This window comes from Perognathus longimembris, chromosome 13 (assembly GCF_023159225.1).
Source record: "Perognathus longimembris pacificus isolate PPM17 chromosome 13, ASM2315922v1, whole genome shotgun sequence".
NCBI lineage: Eukaryota > Metazoa > Chordata > Mammalia > Rodentia > Heteromyidae > Perognathus > Perognathus longimembris.
The window spans coordinates 59240635-59257019 of NC_063173.1; the positions used below are offsets into that span (position 1 = coordinate 59240635).

At 40.9% G+C, this 16385-nt stretch overlaps 1 protein-coding gene across 1 annotated transcript in view; it reads left to right on the forward strand.

Annotated features, from left to right (window-relative positions):
• Positions 1-16385, forward strand: part of C13H11orf80 (chromosome 13 C11orf80 homolog) — a 62108-nt gene that overhangs the window by 32806 nt on the left and 12917 nt on the right. The window contains exons 6-12 of the mRNA XM_048359641.1: positions 500-555; positions 921-992; positions 3113-3293; positions 5293-5449; positions 7751-7897; positions 12337-12458; positions 14035-14145. Coding sequence (XP_048215598.1) covers positions 500-555; positions 921-992; positions 3113-3293; positions 5293-5449; positions 7751-7897; positions 12337-12458; positions 14035-14145 — 846 coding nt within the window. The remainder of the gene's footprint in view (positions 1-499; positions 556-920; positions 993-3112; positions 3294-5292; positions 5450-7750; positions 7898-12336; positions 12459-14034; positions 14146-16385) is intronic.

Genomic DNA, 16385 nt, shown 5'->3' on the forward strand with positions numbered 1-16385 from the left:
ATGCTTTTCCTCCAGATTCACCCATATTTTTGTAAACAATATTTTTTTAAATTGTAGATTAGCTCATTTTGTATGAATTTACATTTTCTTCATCCATTCTATGGTCCAGGCACAGAAAGATAAATACTCATGATCTCACCTTTGTGTGGAGTCTAAAAAGGTTGAAATCATAGGAATAGTAAATGAAATGTTTTCCAGAACAGGAGGATGATGGGGAAAGAAGGAATAGAATCAAAGGGTACAATTAATTGAGAAAGTAAGTGCTGGGGATCTATTGCTGTTCTATTAACAATCCAGTACTAATATATGGGAGTTGGCTCCAAGGTGCTATTAGACGGAAGGAGAGGCTGACCGAGCTAAGACTACACAGTGCAGTTTATGGGGGATTTGCCAATTAAAATAATATTAACTTAAAAGTAAAGAATATATTTTCCTTCAGGGGTTAGGTATGTAATCCACGGCTTAGATAAAATCTCACACTTCATTTGTTGTTTTGCAGATCAGGTTTAATTTCAGTGTAAAGGTAAATGGGGTTGTCTCCACGGAGATCATTGGGTAAGTCTGTAAGCCCATGACTTCAGATGAGGCTGTGGCTCTGTAGTGTTCCTCAGCCATGATTCCCTATTTCCAGTTGCCTTACCGCTTGATTTTTTGACTCAGAGTCACTTAAAACTAATCTCATGAGATTCTCACATTTTCTAACTCTATATTAACTTTTAATGAGTAATTAGATTCATCTAAAACCTTTCATGGCTTTGACTTTCATTAGAGCTGGCGAACTTTATAATTTTTTCCGTTTTCTTTTTGGTTATTGGGTTACTGATTTCTGGTAAGCTCATGGGTGGTAGAAGTCATGGGTCAAGTTTTGTATCAAGCAGACCTTGATTTGAGAGATGGCTTAGCTTTCCTTTGCTTTGCAGGCTGGAGAATGAACCAACTTTGAACCTGTGGAGTGGAATTGCTCTTGTTGTAAACTGTCAGCATTATGTGAGGTGAAAGCAAAAGCATTGCTGTCCCTTTGATATTGTGTTCTCTTATTAAGAGGATGGGTAGAAGTTGGACATAGTTTCCCTTGTATTCCCTTTCTTTTTTGAAAGTCCTGCCTCAAGCTGTCCTCCTACTTCATCTTTCCAAACAGCTTGGGCTGCACTAGCTGGGGCTATACATATGCAGTATCATGCCCAGGTGTTCTTGTCATTTCTTTCTTTTTGGGGGGGAGTGCTGGGTTTGAACTCAGGGCCTCACACTTGCTAGGAAGGCACTCTACCATGAGACACACACTTCTAGATCTTTTTGCTTTACTTGATTTGGGAATAGGGCACCCTGGTTTTTGTATGGGGTTGATCTCAGACTATGATCCTCCTGATTTCTGCCTCCTGCCATAGCTAAACTTAGACCTGTGCCACTACCTCTACCTTTATCATTTCCAAGAGGTATAAGCCTCTCTAAAAGAAAAATAGAAATAAAGCTCTTATATCATTTCTGTTGAAAACTTACTATTTCTGGCTCCCTGAATACATTGTAATTGACCTGAGGATGTTCCTAGTCCTTTTCTCCATGCCTTATTTTCTTCTATGAGTGAAATGAAACAAACTCCAAAAATTCTAATTCCATTTAGACATGAGTGAGAAGACTGGGAATTCAAAAGTTTACTTGAATTTGTGGATAGGGAGGTATTATGATTACAGAGGAATTTGTTGTATGTTACCTTTCATGCATCAGCCTTCTGGATTGGTTTGAAAATTATCACTTTCCTCACTTCCACTTCCTTCAGACTCTAAAAACAATAAATCCATGGAGGAGATGATAAATTATCTGAACAGGTGGGGTTCCTACCTTCTTTCTCCATCTGGCTACTACTTCCAACTTCACTTTTCCAAAGTGAACATAGGTTACATCCAGGAAAGATGTAATGTGTCCTTAAGTCCAACTAATTATTTGTTTTCTTTTTTATCTGAGACCAGGACTAGAACTCAGTATCTGATGCTTTGGCTTATTGGCTGGCATTCTACCATCTGAGCCACGTCTTCAACCCCTCTTGGTTTCCTTGAAGTGTTGGGTATTGAGCTGAGGAGTTTAGGCATGCTAAATAAATGTTCGATCACCAAGCTATATCCCTAAGCCCTCCTTTTTTTTCTTTTGAGACTACATCTACCCTTGGCAATGTTCTTTATTCTTTAGTAAAAAGTAAGAAAATCCTATCTACATCTTTCTTTCAAAATCCTATAGTATGGGTATGGTAGTATATGCCTATAATCCCAGTACTCAGGTGGCTTAGGCAGGAGGATTTAGAGTTCAAGGTCAACTCAGCTACCTTGGAAAAATCTTTCCCAAAACAAAAACAATTAAATCATGTAATGTAATCCAGTGCTTACAGGTAAACAGCTCACTAGCACAGCTTTAGTGACAAGAATTTAAGCCTACAAATCAATGTTAGCGTGTTTCCTTGGGTGATCTGATTAATTATTTTTTCATTTTGATAAATATTATTTTATATGATCAGAGTCATATAAGCATTACACCTTTGTGTTCCTCTCCTAAGAGTAGGATCTGATTAGTTTGGAGGGAGAGGAAAGATTAATCAGTAGTGGTTCTGTTTAGCAAAGAGTTGCTGGAAAGTAAGCAAACAAAACCAAATTTCTAGATTCTTTCTTGGAGAGAATGACAACCTATTTCTTTTCATTGCTCTCATCTAACAATAACCTCAGATCCATGTAAGAGAGGGCGTGTGAGAGCAGAATTTTAAGGATCATGGGGCCAGTTAGGTCATTTGTGACGCATAGATCCCAATACACAATGCTGATCTTTGAATGATCTTAGAAACTTCTGAAGCTTACAGTAGTTTTAGTAGAGGAAATTCACTTTTGGGGATGAGAAAAATGCCATTAAAGACAGAAAAGGCTAGAGCTATGATATCTCCGAAATGCCAGTTTTCTACGCTGTCCAGTGCTGTGATTCTCTAAGTGAAATATAAATTAGTTAAGGCAGTGAAACAGCTATGGTGGATTACGTGGTTATGTATATGTTTGAATAAAATTCAACACTCTTATTAAGTAATTTCTTAAGAGGGGGAAAAGTTAAATTGTCTTTTTTTTTAAATTATTTTTAGGAGTAGACAAAAATGTAATCCAACGGAACCCTACTGCCGCAGAATCCACCCCGTGCTGGGACATCCGGTGGCACTGCACCTCCCTGATGGGGTGGCTGGCGTGGCCGCGGGGGGACTGGTGCTGACCCCAGCGGCCGCTCTGTGCCCACAGGCCTTCTCCAGCCAGTCGAGCAGGATTTCGTCAGCTTCCATATCCTTCTGATGACAAGTTCCATCCGGTTTAGGAAAGCTTTATATATGAATTCTATGTCTAGAAGAACATACAATTTGTATGAAAGTACCTAGCCCAGTATGGAAGGTAAGATTTCATAAAATTCATACATTTTACGAGGGAGCTAACGATTATAAAATGTTCATCTAAGTCAGTATAACCAAAAGCATGGATAATGCAAGGAGAGATGTACTTGGGAAGCATTGGCAAAAGACTGTTAGTTTGTGGCCAATCTGAAATACATAGCATGACTCTGTTTTGTTTTTTTTAAGTAGTTGTACATAGTAGATATTGAAAGCCATACTCAAAGGTATGTCTTTATTTTCGGTATAACAAGAAGCCACTGGGTGCTTTGGCAAGAGTATCTTGCAGCATTATACAGATGGATAAGAGAGAAAAGTTAGTAATTTCTATGTAAAAAGTAAATGAGCCAGTGGCTCACACCTGTAATCTTAGCTACTCAGGAGGTTGAGTTCTGAGGGTCAGGATTTGAAGCTAGCCATGGCAAGAAATTCCTTAAGACTCTATCTCCATTTAGCTACCAAAAAAATAATAATAAACTGGAAGGTGGAGCTTTGGCTCCACTGTGATAGAACACTAACCTTGAGCAAAAAGGTGCAGAGACAGCTCCCAGACTTTGAGTTAGAGCCCCAGGACTGGCATACATACATGCACAAAAGTGTATGAACTGGGCTAAAAACTAATAAGTGCCTGAGTTAAAAGTGAGGTAGGCATGAAGGGCAAAATATATCACAAAAAGAAATTAATGCAGGGCTGGGAATATGGCCGAGTGGTAAAGTGCTCGCTTCGTATACATGAAGCCTTGGGTTCGATTCCTCAGCACCACACATATAGAAAAAAGCTAGAAGTGGTGCTGTGGCTCAAGAGGTAGAGTGCTAGCCTTGAGCAAAAGGAAACCAGGGATAGTGCTCAGGCCCAGGACTGGCAACAAAAACAAAACAAATAAACAAGAAATGAATGCAATGATGTAACCAGCTAGTTACTGCAGTTGAGAGATTGGGGAGCAAGGAATTTTTTTCAGCAAGGAGTTATTTTAGTATAACAGGGTTAAAGTAGGAAATAGATTTAAGGATTTGAAATGGTAGTTCTTACATGTAGCTTCTATACATTTTTTGTCTTGTTAGAATATCTTGTTTGTTGTTGTTATTATTTTGTATGTGTGCCAGTCCTGGGGTTTGAACTCAGGTCTTGGGCACTGTTGCTGAGCTTTTATGCTAGTGCTATGCCACTTGAGCCACAACTCTACTTCTGGGTTTTGGTGGTTAATTAGAGAAAAGAATTTCATGGACTTTCCTGCCCAAATTGGCTTTAAATTGTGATCCTTAGGTCTCCTTGTTATTTTTAAGTAGTTGTGTTGTGTAAAGGAGTTTCAGTTCAACAGGTCAGTTTATGAGTACAGCACATCTTGATCAATGTCACCCCTTTCCTCAACATCAGTCCCCCCCCCCATCTATCCAGTCTAAATTGCAAACATATATGAAAACATGTATGTATGTGTATGGTAAGGCACACATACATATATGTGCACACACATACACACACACACACTGACTAAAGTATGGTATACAAAGGGGTGGATTCCAATGGTGTAACTCCTTTGAACAATTAATTGACAGCTTAACAAAATAAATACCAGGATGCTGAAACACATCTGTCTTTTCTTGTGTATGTGTGCTGGTACTGGGGCTTGAACTCCGAGCCTCTCTCCGTGGGTTCATATCTGACACCTTGCCACTTGAACCATGCTTCAACTTCTGGCTTTTTGCTGGTTAATTAAAAATAAGAGTCTCACGGATTTGTTTGCCTGCACTGGCGTCAAACCTCAGTCCTCAGATCTCAGCCTCCTGAGTGGCTAGGATTACAGGTGTGAGTCACTGGTGGGTTACTGTTTATTTTATACGAGTGAATACATAGTCATAAGAAGCTAAAATGTGGCAGTTTTCTTTAGCAGTTATACATATTCCTATATGGACCTTCAGGTCTACCTCTGATATTGCCCAAAGGGGAGAAGCAAAGCACTATTGTCTTCAAAGACACCTCTTATTTCATTGACTGGAAAAAATACCAATTGTGCATGGTGCCCAATGTGGATCTCAATTTGGACACAGGTATATCACCCTTTTTTCTTTTTTTGTAAGAGATGAAGAAACCTGAAGAGTGTTATTAAAATGAAGGACTACAACAACACCTGCATGTTGAAATAGGTAGGACCCAGTGGTCTTATGGCTTAGGGCTCTGTCCAAGCTTAAGAGGCCACTGGAACTAGATAAATGTATCATACAAGAAAAATCCAACAGAGACTAGCAGTCTGGGCTTTGCAGCTTGCTACCGTTTCTTCCCTGAACAATTAAGGAAGGAAAATGCTTATTAATGAAAAGAGGAAGCATGCATAAAATTACTTGGAAAAGATCAAAATATAAATACTACATGAAATTCATGTAGGGCCTAACAACATTAGCTTTGGGTTTTTCTAAAAGTCAGATGGCTACCAATGGAACTCAGAGCTGAAACTGGGAACTAGGACTACACAACCATGGCTATGTCTATGAGGTTTACAATACTGAGTATGACTGTTGTTTGCTAAATTCCTTGGAAGTGCAGAAAGTGGCCAGGATTTGGGCCTAAGGAAGATGAGCAGAAGGGAATAGGTGTTCTAGGACTATACCTGGTATGAGAGGTTTGAAACTTCTTGGGATACAACAGTGTCTCCAAGGAATGATAGAATTTTCAGCTAGGAAGTCAGCCTCCAGAGATAGTTCCTTTCTCTTGAGAGCATGGTTATTCCAAAGGATGGGAGGAGAGGAGGTATCTTCAGATAGTGTCTCTGCTTGTATGTAGTTTTGCAAGGAAACAACGTTTGACCTTAATAGAGAGGATGCCATGCCACTGGGATCTTGAATAGAAGAATGACCCAAGTGACTAGGGGTCTTTGTATCTGGTTCTTTCATTTTCATATTCAGACTATTGGTTTCCTTTATTTTCCAATTTTCAATGTCTAGACTTGCTCAGATAACTTTGGAAGTGAATAATGTAGAAAATGTTCCCTTATCTCCCTCCTCCACTTCTCTAAGGAACAGAACCAGGATCACACATGGAGAGGAAACCAGCACTTCTCTGTATGGATCTGGAATGTGAGGCTATCCAGACAGCTTCAAAAGGATCAGCCTGATAGAAAGTGACCATACGCACTGTGATTTAAAAATACATATCATACAATTTTGGAACTAAGAGCATATTTGGAGTCAGTCTGGCAAAGTCTGTATCTCAGTTTTACCACTTACTGATTCACATTGGGCAAATTATTTAACCTGTCTGTGCCTCTTATCAGTAAAAGGTCATAAGGACAGGTGTACCCAGGAGTGTGGTGAAATCTAAACATTGAAATTAATAGAACTTGGGCTGGGAATATGGCCTAGTGGTAGAGTGCTTGCCTTCTATACATGAAGCCTTGGGTTCGATTCCTCAGCACCACATATATAGTAAAAAGCCAGAAGTGGTGCTGTGGCTCAAGAGGTAGAGTGCTAACCTTGAGCAAAACGAAGCCAGGGACAGTGCTCAGACCCTGAGCTGACACCCCAGGACTTGCAAAAAAACAAACAAACAAACAAACAAACAAACAAAAAAAAGAAATTAATAGAATTTGCAAAGAATTTAATGGGATACCTGGCATATTGTACAACTTGCTACTTATTATGTTAGCTGTTCACATCATCATTCCAATTTAAATTTGGTCTTTGCCTGTTACTAGTCCTACCAGCTTTCAAAAGTTATATAGGAAATAAATAGATTCATTGTGTAGTATTTCCTAGTAAGTGAAAAGGAGTACTCTGGTTTATTTTTTACACGTAGTTGTCATTTTGATGTTATGTGAGTTACTAGTATTTGTTTCCATCATGTGGCTAGAAAAGCAAATTCAGGAGTGGAACTGGATATTTTGATTTGTTTATTTATGTCAATTGTGAGGCTTGAACTCTGGGGCTGGGCACTCACTGTCCCTGAGCTCTTTTGCTCAAGGTTAACATTCTACTACTTTGAGCCACAGCACCACTTTTTGTTTTCTGGTAGTTAATTAGAGGTAAGAGCTTCACAGACTTTCCTGCCTGGGCTGGCTTTGAACTGCAGTCCTCAGATCTCAGCCTCCTGAGTAGCTAGGATTATACAGCCACCAGTGCCCAAATTATTTTTGTTTTCTTAAGACAATGCCTCCTTGTATATCCTAGGTTGGCCTTGAGTTCTCAGTACTTTTGCTCCACAGACTCCCCAATGCTGGGACTACAAGTATACTGCCATACTCAGCTGAACGTTTCCATTTAGATTTGGGATTTCCTATGGTGAGATACCTCTTTGCTTAGAAAACAGGTTCTATAGTCACCTTACCTTAGAAATTTGTATTACCTCTTGTTCTCTAGATTTGGTACTTCCAGATGTGAGTTATCGGGTAGAGTCCAGTGTGGGAATTGAATCTCAGAAAACAGACTCTCAGGGACCAGCTCTTCTGCTTTTTCTCTTTGTGGATTTTCACGGTGGATTAACAGTCCAGCAAAAGGAAATCTGGGGTAGGTAAAAGTGTGAAGGCTCAGTTTGGGCTTGCCAAATGCTAAGAGGATAAAGAAAGGGCAATATGTATAAAGTACACATCTGAATTAAATATATTTATGTTATGAAAGGTTTTCCAGTGAAATACCCTACTTAGCAAATTAAGCAAATTGTATGCCATGTGGAAAAGATCTGTATGTTGATGCATTACTTAAATAATAACATTCCCAGATTTTGACAGCCAGAGCCCAATGGGCACTCTCAGAGTGTTTCCTAGGGAGTGTATTACCTTAGATCAATGGCTCTCAACCTTAGTTACACAATAAATTACCTGAGGAACTTTAAAAAATGCCCAAGCCAGGCTGGAAATATGGCCTAGTGGTAAGGATGCTTGCCCTGGGTTTGATTCCCCAGCACCACATATATAGAAAACGACCAGAGGTGGCGCTGTGGCTCCAGTGGCAGAGTGCTAGCCTTGAGCAAAAGGAAGCCAGGGACAGTGCTCAGGCCCTGAGTCTGAGGCCCAGGACTGGCAAAAAAAAAAAAAAAAAAAAAAAGGCCAAACCTAACTTGGTACCACTGACTCATGCCTATAATCCTAGCTACGTAGGAGACGAAGAATGAGAGAATTATATTTTGAGGCCAGTTCAGGCAGAAAAGTCTGCAAGACTCCCTTGCAATGCAGGGAAGCTGGCTACAAGAACCTTTCACTTAAGCAACTATAGGAAGCCTAAAATAGACAGATTGGGGTCCAGTCACACACTTGGGCAGGAAGTGAGACTCTATTAAAAATAGCTAGTAGAAAAAGGGAGAGAACTACAGAAGGATGACATTGATCAAGAAGCATTATATTCATAACCTGACTTATGGAATTATAGTCTCTGTACAACTACTTAGTAATAAAACAAAAATGAAAAATTATCAAAACACCAGCAGAAAACAGTCCTACCAAGTTCAAGGCTCTAAGTTTTAAATCTGAGGAATACACACACAACAAACTTGATTTCCCTGGACTGAAGTGGGGTGTGGGTGTCTGTAGGGTTTGTTTTGTGTGTTATTGTTTTGTTTTGATGTTGGGACTTAAGCCCCAGGGCCTTGTGTACTACTAAACATGAGCTCTGCTACTGAGCTACAACCTCTTTCAGTATGTAAACTTTGAGATGATTCCAATATGCAGGTAGGCTTGAGAACTTTTCATCACCCTGCTGCCCTGCTGGGATCAAGAAAAGTAGCTTGACTTCATCTAGGAGCACAAGTAGCAGGGCTTTGGCATTTATCTATTACACATGCGGTTAACTTGTTATCAGAAAGGGTCTGTCAGAGGCAAAGCAGCAATTTCAGTTTGTGGCTTGTGAATCATATAATCAAAATTGTCTTAGTCCTTTGAAGACATGCAACGACATAGGCTGTTATTTTGCTATAATGTAAAAATCTAATGCGGCTCAATAATTTTCATTTCCAATGAGAGTCTCAAGTAATTCTCAAATGGAAGTGAGAGTTGTTTCATCCATCCTGGTATAATAAATCATGGGATGAAAGTTTAATAAGACTTTAATAAGCGTTTATCAAGATCTGCCTCAGCTTTGAGGGAAGTTATAAGTAGAGCTTGTCATATTTGAAGAAGAGCTGAAAGTCTCCCTTTTGGTATTCCTTTTACATGAGCCAGTGTTTTTTCCACAGGGCTTGCCCTCCATGTATTCTACTGTTTTTCCATGTGGCGCTGTCCACATTGCATCATGGGAGCAATGAGTCTACTTACAACCCCAGCTGTTGCTGGCCAGTAATCTGTATATTTGATGCTGGCTAAAAGGCTGAGAAGTGATCAGGCCAATCTGTTACTGTCAGCTATAAGATTCTCCCTGCTTCTCTCCTTTTCCCAAGATGCACACCCTTGGAAGAGAAGCGCTCTTCTAAGAGGCTTAGGATTGAATTGTTTTTGAGGAGATAGTATTCTTTGGTGCTCCTGTCCCACTGATTAGGGGCAGGGAATGGGAAGTGGAAGAAACCTAGACTAATGAAGTCTAACAAGGAGGTTGAGGGCTCCTGTGAGGATTCCTGGATTTGTTGTCTGATCTGTAGGCAGAGAAGTTCAGGAAAGAATTAAGAGGACTGAGTTTAATCTGAACTCCAGTATCAACTTCTTCAGTGATATTCAGAAAGCAAGTCACAGAAATCATCTGAGCCTTTCTTTTATGTCTTAAACATGAGATTGTTAAGCTTGGTGATATCAGAAGCCCTTCCAGCGCTAAAGATCCTCTTGAGGCTTAAGATCTGCTACTCTCTGGTATTTTTTTTAAGATCTGCCAGAGGATAATGGTAAGATAACATAAGCCTGATACTGTGTTCTGAGTTCTATTGAACATACCTTAAGAACCCAGAAATGTCATTCTTGTAGTACTATAATTTATACATCTCGGTTCAATGTAATTCTGAAAGCCTGCAGCATATCAGTATTTGTCCTCAGTTTGGAATTAAAAAGAAATCCATCACTGAATAGTAAACATACCAAATGTCTTTTAAAATCTTACACATCTGGGAGTTTACAATGAGCCTCTGAAGATGTACAGGGAAGGAAAGTAGAGATAATTTTATTCATCTCTTTTCATCTTAGGTCCGTGAAAGATTTCTCCTGTGTTTCTTTGGGAAACAGATTGTGCAAAACTACAATCTGATTCCACTTGTCTTTAAAAAATATTTAATTGGCCTTCTTCCCACCTTGTCATGGTAACTTTTCTATGATTAACACATTACCAGTTTGTTACAACGTCAAAAGCATGTGTTGATATCGGCAGTTTTAGGAATGAACCTTGACCTTTTAATTAAATGTCTGTTCTTAAAAGGGATCTGGTTTCTTGAGACTTTTCTAGGGCCAAACTGTAGAAAATAGTAACCCATATGTTCTAGCATCATAGCAACAGCAGCTATTTTAATGTATGTATCCAAAATAATTCATTTACATTATCTCAGTTTATCTATTCAACATATCTGAGAGGGCAAGTAGGACTATAGCCATTTTCTGTCTTAAACAGAGACAAGTGAAGTGACCTTGTCACTGGTTGAAGACCTGACCCTAAGTCAGTGTTCTCCTACATCTAGTTCCAGACTTCTTTTGGATCCACATATAACTAACTTTCTCTACCAGAAATCTTCATGGTGCTTTGTGTTGGGAAGTGTTCCTTCTGGGTTTGTATTTTTCTTCTTTCTTTCCTTTCTTCTGTCTGTCTTTCTCCTTCCTTCTTTTCTTTCTTTCATTCATTTGTTCATTCTTTTTATGTTTCTGTCCTAGGGCTTGAATTCAGAGCCTGGTTGTTGTCCTTTAGTTTCTCTACCACTTGAGCCACAGCTCCACTTCAGGCTTTTTTTTTTGGCCAGTCCTGGGCCTTGGACTCAGGGCCTGAGCACTGTCCCTGGCTTCTTCCCGCTCAAGGCTACTCTGCCACTTCAGCCACAGCGCCGCTTCTGGCCGTTTTCTGTATATGTGGTGCTGGGGAATTGAACCTAGGGCCTCGTGTATCCGAGGCAGGCACTCTTGCCACTAGGCTATATCCCCAGCCCCACTTCAGGCTTTTTTGGTAGTGTAGAGGAGATAAGCATCTCACAGATTTTCCTGCTCAGGCTGGACTGGAACTGTGATCCTTAGATCTCAGCCTTCTGAATAGCTCGAATTACAGGTGTAAGCCACTGGCACCCAGCCTGGGGTAATATTTCTAATCAAGTCCTAAGAAAAGCCAGTCAACCTTAGATTGCTTCATCATGGGATTTTCTTTTTCTTTTTTTTTTTTTTGTGTGCCAGTCTTGGATTGGAACTCAGAGCCTGGGCACTGTTCTTGAGCTTTTTTTTTTTTTTTTTAACTTGAGGCTATCACTCTACCACTTTAGCCACAGCTCCACTTCCAGTTTTTTTAGTGGTTAATTGGAGATAAGAGTTTCACAGACTTTCCTGGCCAGACGAGCTTTGAACTACAATCCTCAGATCTCAGCCTTCTTAACAGCTAGGATTATATGTAGGTGGGAGCTATCAGCACCTGTTTTAGTCTTTTGTTGTTTTTAACCACAGAACATTTGAAAGAAATGGCACAGTTCCCGTAACAGTGGCTCGCCTCGACACAACAGAGATGCTCAACTAGAATGGAGGAGGATTAGACATGCTGTCCAGGCTTCCCCTCTCCTGTCCTCTCCTTTAGGAGTTCACCCCATATCATTGTTTATAGCATGAATTAAGCAGGATCCCTCATTTATTTCTTCAAAAAGTGTAATGCTTCATTTTCCTGAGCTTTCTCTCATTGGCAACTGGGAAATAAGAGGGCATGTCTAAACAACATAATTACTGGTGGTTAGCTAGAAGTAGCCACTTCTCTCTAGAGGCACCTTCCCCAGTCTTAGCCCTGCCTCAGAGGCTAGGAACAGTGGTCTTGCAGTCATCCTTACTCATGGTTACCGATGTTCTATGTCCCTTTAGGAGTCTATCCTCTGCTCACAGCTCATCTCAGTGCTATTCTCATGGAGAGCCACAGTGTGGTACGGGATTCCATCCAGTTCACTGTGGATCAGGTCTTGGAGCCGCATCACCTTGCCTCCCAGGTAATAAGCTCACAACTTCCTCTCCCCTACTTTCTAAGAAAAAGAGTGTGCGTAGCCACAGGGATTGAGGCTTACTCCTTGAATACCCCTTTGATCCTCTGCTAGCTGGGTGATGTTATAACCCCACATCTAGGAGCTCAGGCTTTCACTTAGTTGTACCTCCTGTTAGGCGAGTTTGAGCAAATAGGTACAGAAGTAGTATAAAAAATGCCTAATACCACATGCTTCCTTGTTCATGTCTCCTTGTCCTGCACATCCTCTGGAGCTGCTGCTTCACTAAACCTTTCCTTCTTCCTTTGTTTTCCTAATTCTTTATAATACTACATTCTCTTCTTAGCTGACTTTCTGAGTTCCTCCATCCCATCTTTTTTTTGTTTGGTTGGTTGGTTTGGTTTTTGTTGCCAGTCCTGGGGCTTGGACTCAGGGCCTGAGCACTGTCCCTGGCTTCTTTTTGCTCAAGGATAGCACTCTGCCACTTGAGCCACAGCGCCACTTCTGGCTTTTATCTGTATATGTGGTGCTGAGGAATCGAACCCAAAGCTTCATGTATACGAGGCAAGCACTCTACCATTAGGCCATGTCCCCAGCCCCCATCCCATCATTTTTGAGGACACATTTCTTCATATAGTTCACTTCCTTCGCAGAAAACTTGTTTTCCAAAAATATAACTGTATTTGCCACCCATTATCTTACTATTTGTCTTTTCTGTGTCAATGAGGTCATTGTTGTAGAAGGGACTTCACCTCGGGGCCTGGGTGCTGTCCATGAGCTTTTTCCCACAAAGCTAGTGCTCCATCACTTGGAGCCACAGCACCACTTCCTATTTTCTAGTGATTAATTAGCAATCAGAGTCTCATGGACTTTCCTGCCCAGACTGGCTTCAAACTGAGATTTTCAGATTTCCACTTCCTGAGTAGCTAGGATTACAGGCATGAGCAACCAGCACCTGCCCACCAGTGAGAATTTCTTTTTCTTTTTAGTAGGTTGTGGGGCTTGAAGTCTGGGCCTGGGTGCTGTCCTTGAGCTCTTCAGCTCAAGGCTAGTGCTCTACTGCTTGAGCCACAGCACCATTACCGGTTTTCTGGTGGTTAATTGGAGATGAGAGTCTCACAGACTTTCTTGCCTGGGCTAGCTTTGAACCAAGATCCTCAGATCTCAGCCTCCTGAGTAGTAGGATTACAGGTAGAAGCCACCAGAGCCTGGTTGCAGGGAGCAATTTTAAAGTTTACTTTAGGGCTGAAAATGTGGCTTAGCCGTAGAGTGCTTGCCTAGCATGCCTGAAACTCTGGGTTCGATTTCTCAGCACCACATAAATAGAAAAGGCCAGAAGTGGCGCTGTGGCTCAAGTGGTAGAGTGCTAGCCTTGAGCAAAAGGAAGCCAGGGACAGTGTTCAGGCCCTGAGTCCAAGGCCCAGGACTGGGAAAAAAACACAAAGTTTACTTTAATACCTAAGGATCTTAACAAGAAGATATCTGCCAGTGTTGGTGGGAGGGAAGGACTGTTAGTTACTGTCCTGCTCTGACTGAAGCTTTCGTCCTCTTTGGGAGTTTCTGAGCTGGCAGTTTTGTTCCCTAGGCTTACCAGAAACTGCAGGCCTCACTCTCAGTGGCTGTGAATTCCATCATGAGTGTGGTGACTGGAAGCACCAGCAGTAGCTTCAGAAACACCTGTCTCCAGGCCTTCCAGGTTAGTAGGAGATTGGGCTGTTTGCAAATGCCATGGTTTCAATGACATGCTCCTACCTGTCTTTATAATATGTGCAGTACTTTTAGAAACTTTTTCATTTGCTTCTACTTGGATCCTACAGAGTACCAGGTCTAAGTATTTTTAAAAGTATTTACTGAGTGAATAGTAGTATGTATAACATTTATGAATGTGGAAAGTTATTTAAGATTTGTAGCTCCTTTAAGTCCCATAGCATACACTGGAAATAACTAAGCAACCACAAGTTGTGACAGTATGGAACAGTATCGGGAGTTTGGGGTTGGGGCAATGGTTCAGATCAACTAATTTACTTACTGTGTGGACTTGTGCCTGCATGTAATTTTCTGAGCCTTGTCTACAAATTAGTAGGAAAAATCATAGACATTCATAGGGTGAGGAAAAAAATAAGCAACTGTCGGAATGTTTGTATCTTCCCAAAGTTTATATATTGAAATTGTAATCCCCAAGATAATAGTCTTAGGCTCCATCTTCATGAATGAGATCAGTGCTCTTTTTTTTTTTTTTTTTGGCCAGTCCTGGGCCTTGAACTCAGAGTCTGAGCACTGTCCCTGACTTCTTTTTACTTAAGGCTAGCACTCTACCACTTGAGCCACAGCGCCACTTCTAGCTGTTTTCTATATATGTGGTGCTGAGGAATCGAACCCAGGGCTTCATGTATATGAGGTGAGCACTCTACCACTAGGCCATATTCCCAGCCCCCAGTGCTCTTAATATAGAGACCAACTGAATACAGGTTCACACCTGTAATCCTTTTACTCAGGAATCTCAGGATCATGGTTCAAAATTAGCCTGCCGGGGCTGGGAATATGGCCTAGTGGTAGAGTGCTTGTCTTGTATACATACATGAAACCCTGGGTTCGATTCCTCAGCACCACATATATAGAAAAAGCCAGAAGGGGCGCTGTGGCTCAAGAGGTAGAGTGCTAGCCTTGAGCAAAAAGAAGCCAGGGACAGTGCTCAGGCCCTGAGTCCAAGCTCGAGGACTGGCAAAAAAAAAAAAAAAAAAAGTCTTTGAGATTATATCTCCAATTAACTACCAAAATGCTGGACTAGAGGTAAATCTCAAGTGGTAGAGTACCAACTGCGAGTGAATAAGAAAGGACACAAGATCCTGAGTTCAAGTCTGGAACCAACACAAACATACATATATATGTGCACACATACATATATGTACACATACGTGTGAATAAAATAAAATAAATTTAAAAGGCCACATGGGGACCCTTGCTCTTTCTGCCATGTAAGGACACAGGGGGAAATAGGCAGTCCACAACTTGAAGAGCGTCCTCATCAGAACCAGCTGTGCTAACCCCCAGACTTCTAGCCTCACTGTGAGAAATTTTTATTTTTTATAAGGCTCCTAGTCTATGGTAGTTTGTTGTAGCAGACTGAACAAACTGAGATAATGTGAAAGAAAGTACATAACACACAATAGGTTCTCGACAAATGTTAATTTTTTTCCTTCCATTTAAGAATGAATGCTGACCATTTGGGATTATCAGTGGGTAATGCATTCATTTCAGAGTTATTGATTTATTATTATTATTATTATTGCAGATCCTGAGGCTTGACCTGGCCCTGGGCATTGTCCCTGAGCTTTTGTGCTCAAGGTGGCACTCTCCCACTTGAGCCACAGCTCCACTTCCAATTTTTCTTGTAGTTTAGTCAAGATAAAAATTTCATGGACTTTCCTGCCTGGGCTGGCTTCTAAGCATGATACTTAGATTTCAGCTTTCAGAGTGACTAGGATTACAGGCATGAGGCACAAGTGTCTGGCATGTTGCCTCATTTTTATATAAATTTTCTTTTTTTTGCCAGTCCTGGGCCTTGGACTCAGGGCCTGAGCACTGTCCCTGGCTTCTTTTTGCTCAAGGCTAGCACTCTGCCACTTGAGCCACAGTGCCACTTCTGGCCGTTTTTTCTGTATATGTGGTGCTGGGGAATTGAACCCAGGGCCTCATGTATACGAGGCAAGCACTCTTGGCACTAGGCCATATCCCCAGCCCCTATAAATTTTCTTGAAAAGATAGTATAGCACCCAGAAAACTACAAGTAACAACTAGTCATTTTAATACTATAATTTTCACTTTTGCATGTTATCACATATATATTTTGTGGATTTTTGTTTTGTTCTAGCCAGTCCTGGGCCTTGGACTCAGGGCCTGAGCACTGTTCCTGGCTTCTTTTTCCTCAAGGCTAGC